The sequence below is a fragment of the Bison bison genome, unplaced genomic scaffold, assembly GCF_000754665.1.
Source record: "Bison bison bison isolate TAMUID 2011002044 unplaced genomic scaffold, Bison_UMD1.0 scf7180017845977, whole genome shotgun sequence".
Taxonomy (NCBI): Eukaryota; Metazoa; Chordata; class Mammalia; order Artiodactyla; family Bovidae; genus Bison; species Bison bison.
Window position 1 is genome coordinate 1 of NW_011476550.1, and position 894 is coordinate 894.

The window sequence follows — 894 nt, forward strand, 5'->3', positions numbered from 1 at the left end:
CCTGGGCATGAAGGCACTGCGCTGGCTGGACCTGTCACACAACCGCGTGGGCAGCCTCCTGGAGGACAGCTTCCCGGGGCTGCTGGGGCTGCATGTCCTGCGCCTCTCACACAATGCGCTTGCTGGCCTGCGGCCCCGCACCTTCAAGGACCTGCACTTCCTGGAGGAGCTGCAGCTCGGCCACAACCGTCTGCGGCAGCTGCCCGAGGAGGCCTTCGCGGGCCTGGGCCAGCTGGAGGTGCTGGCCCTCAACAACAACCAGCTGCAGGAGCTCAGGCCCGGCGGCTTCCTGGGCCTGCTCAACCTGGCTGTGCTCAACCTCTCCAGCAACTGTCTGCGTGACCTCCCGGAGCGGGCCTTCCAGGGCCTGGCCAAGCTGCACAGCCTGCACCTGGAGGGCGGCTGCCTGGCCCGCCTGGGCCCACTTGCCTTCGCAGGCCTGTCGGGGCTGCGCCGGCTCTTCCTCAAGGGCAACAGCATCGGAGACGTGGACGAGCGCAGCCTGGGGGGCCTGGCTGAGCTGCTCGAGCTGGACCTGACTGCCAACCAGCTCACGCACCTGCCCGGCCGGCTCTTCCAGGACCTCGGCCGCCTAGAGTACCTCCTCCTCGCCCGCAACCGGCTGTCTGCGCTGCCGGTGGACGCCCTGGGGCCCCTGCAGCGCACCTTCTGGCTGGACGTCTCCCACAACCGCCTGGAGGCGCTGCCTGCGGCAGCGCTCGCACCACTCAGCCGCCTGCGCTTCCTCAGCCTCCGAAACAACTCGCTGAGGACCTTCGCACCGCAGCCCCCTGGCCTGGAGCGCCTGTGGCTCGAGGGCAACCCCTGGGACTGCGGCTGCGCGCTGGGCGCCCTGCGGGCCTTCGCCCTGCAGCAGCCATCCTCTGTGCCCCG

At 70.4% G+C, this 894-nt stretch overlaps 1 protein-coding gene across 1 annotated transcript; it reads left to right on the forward strand.

The window, feature by feature from the left end:
• Positions 1-4: 4 nt before the first annotated feature.
• LOC104987217 (insulin-like growth factor-binding protein complex acid labile subunit) lies at positions 5-892 on the forward strand (the record flags this gene model as incomplete). Its single annotated transcript, XM_010838046.1, has 1 exon — positions 5-892. A coding segment is annotated over one exon (888 nt), but the record flags the coding sequence as incomplete, so codon positions are not given.
• Positions 893-894: the final 2 nt, after the last annotated feature.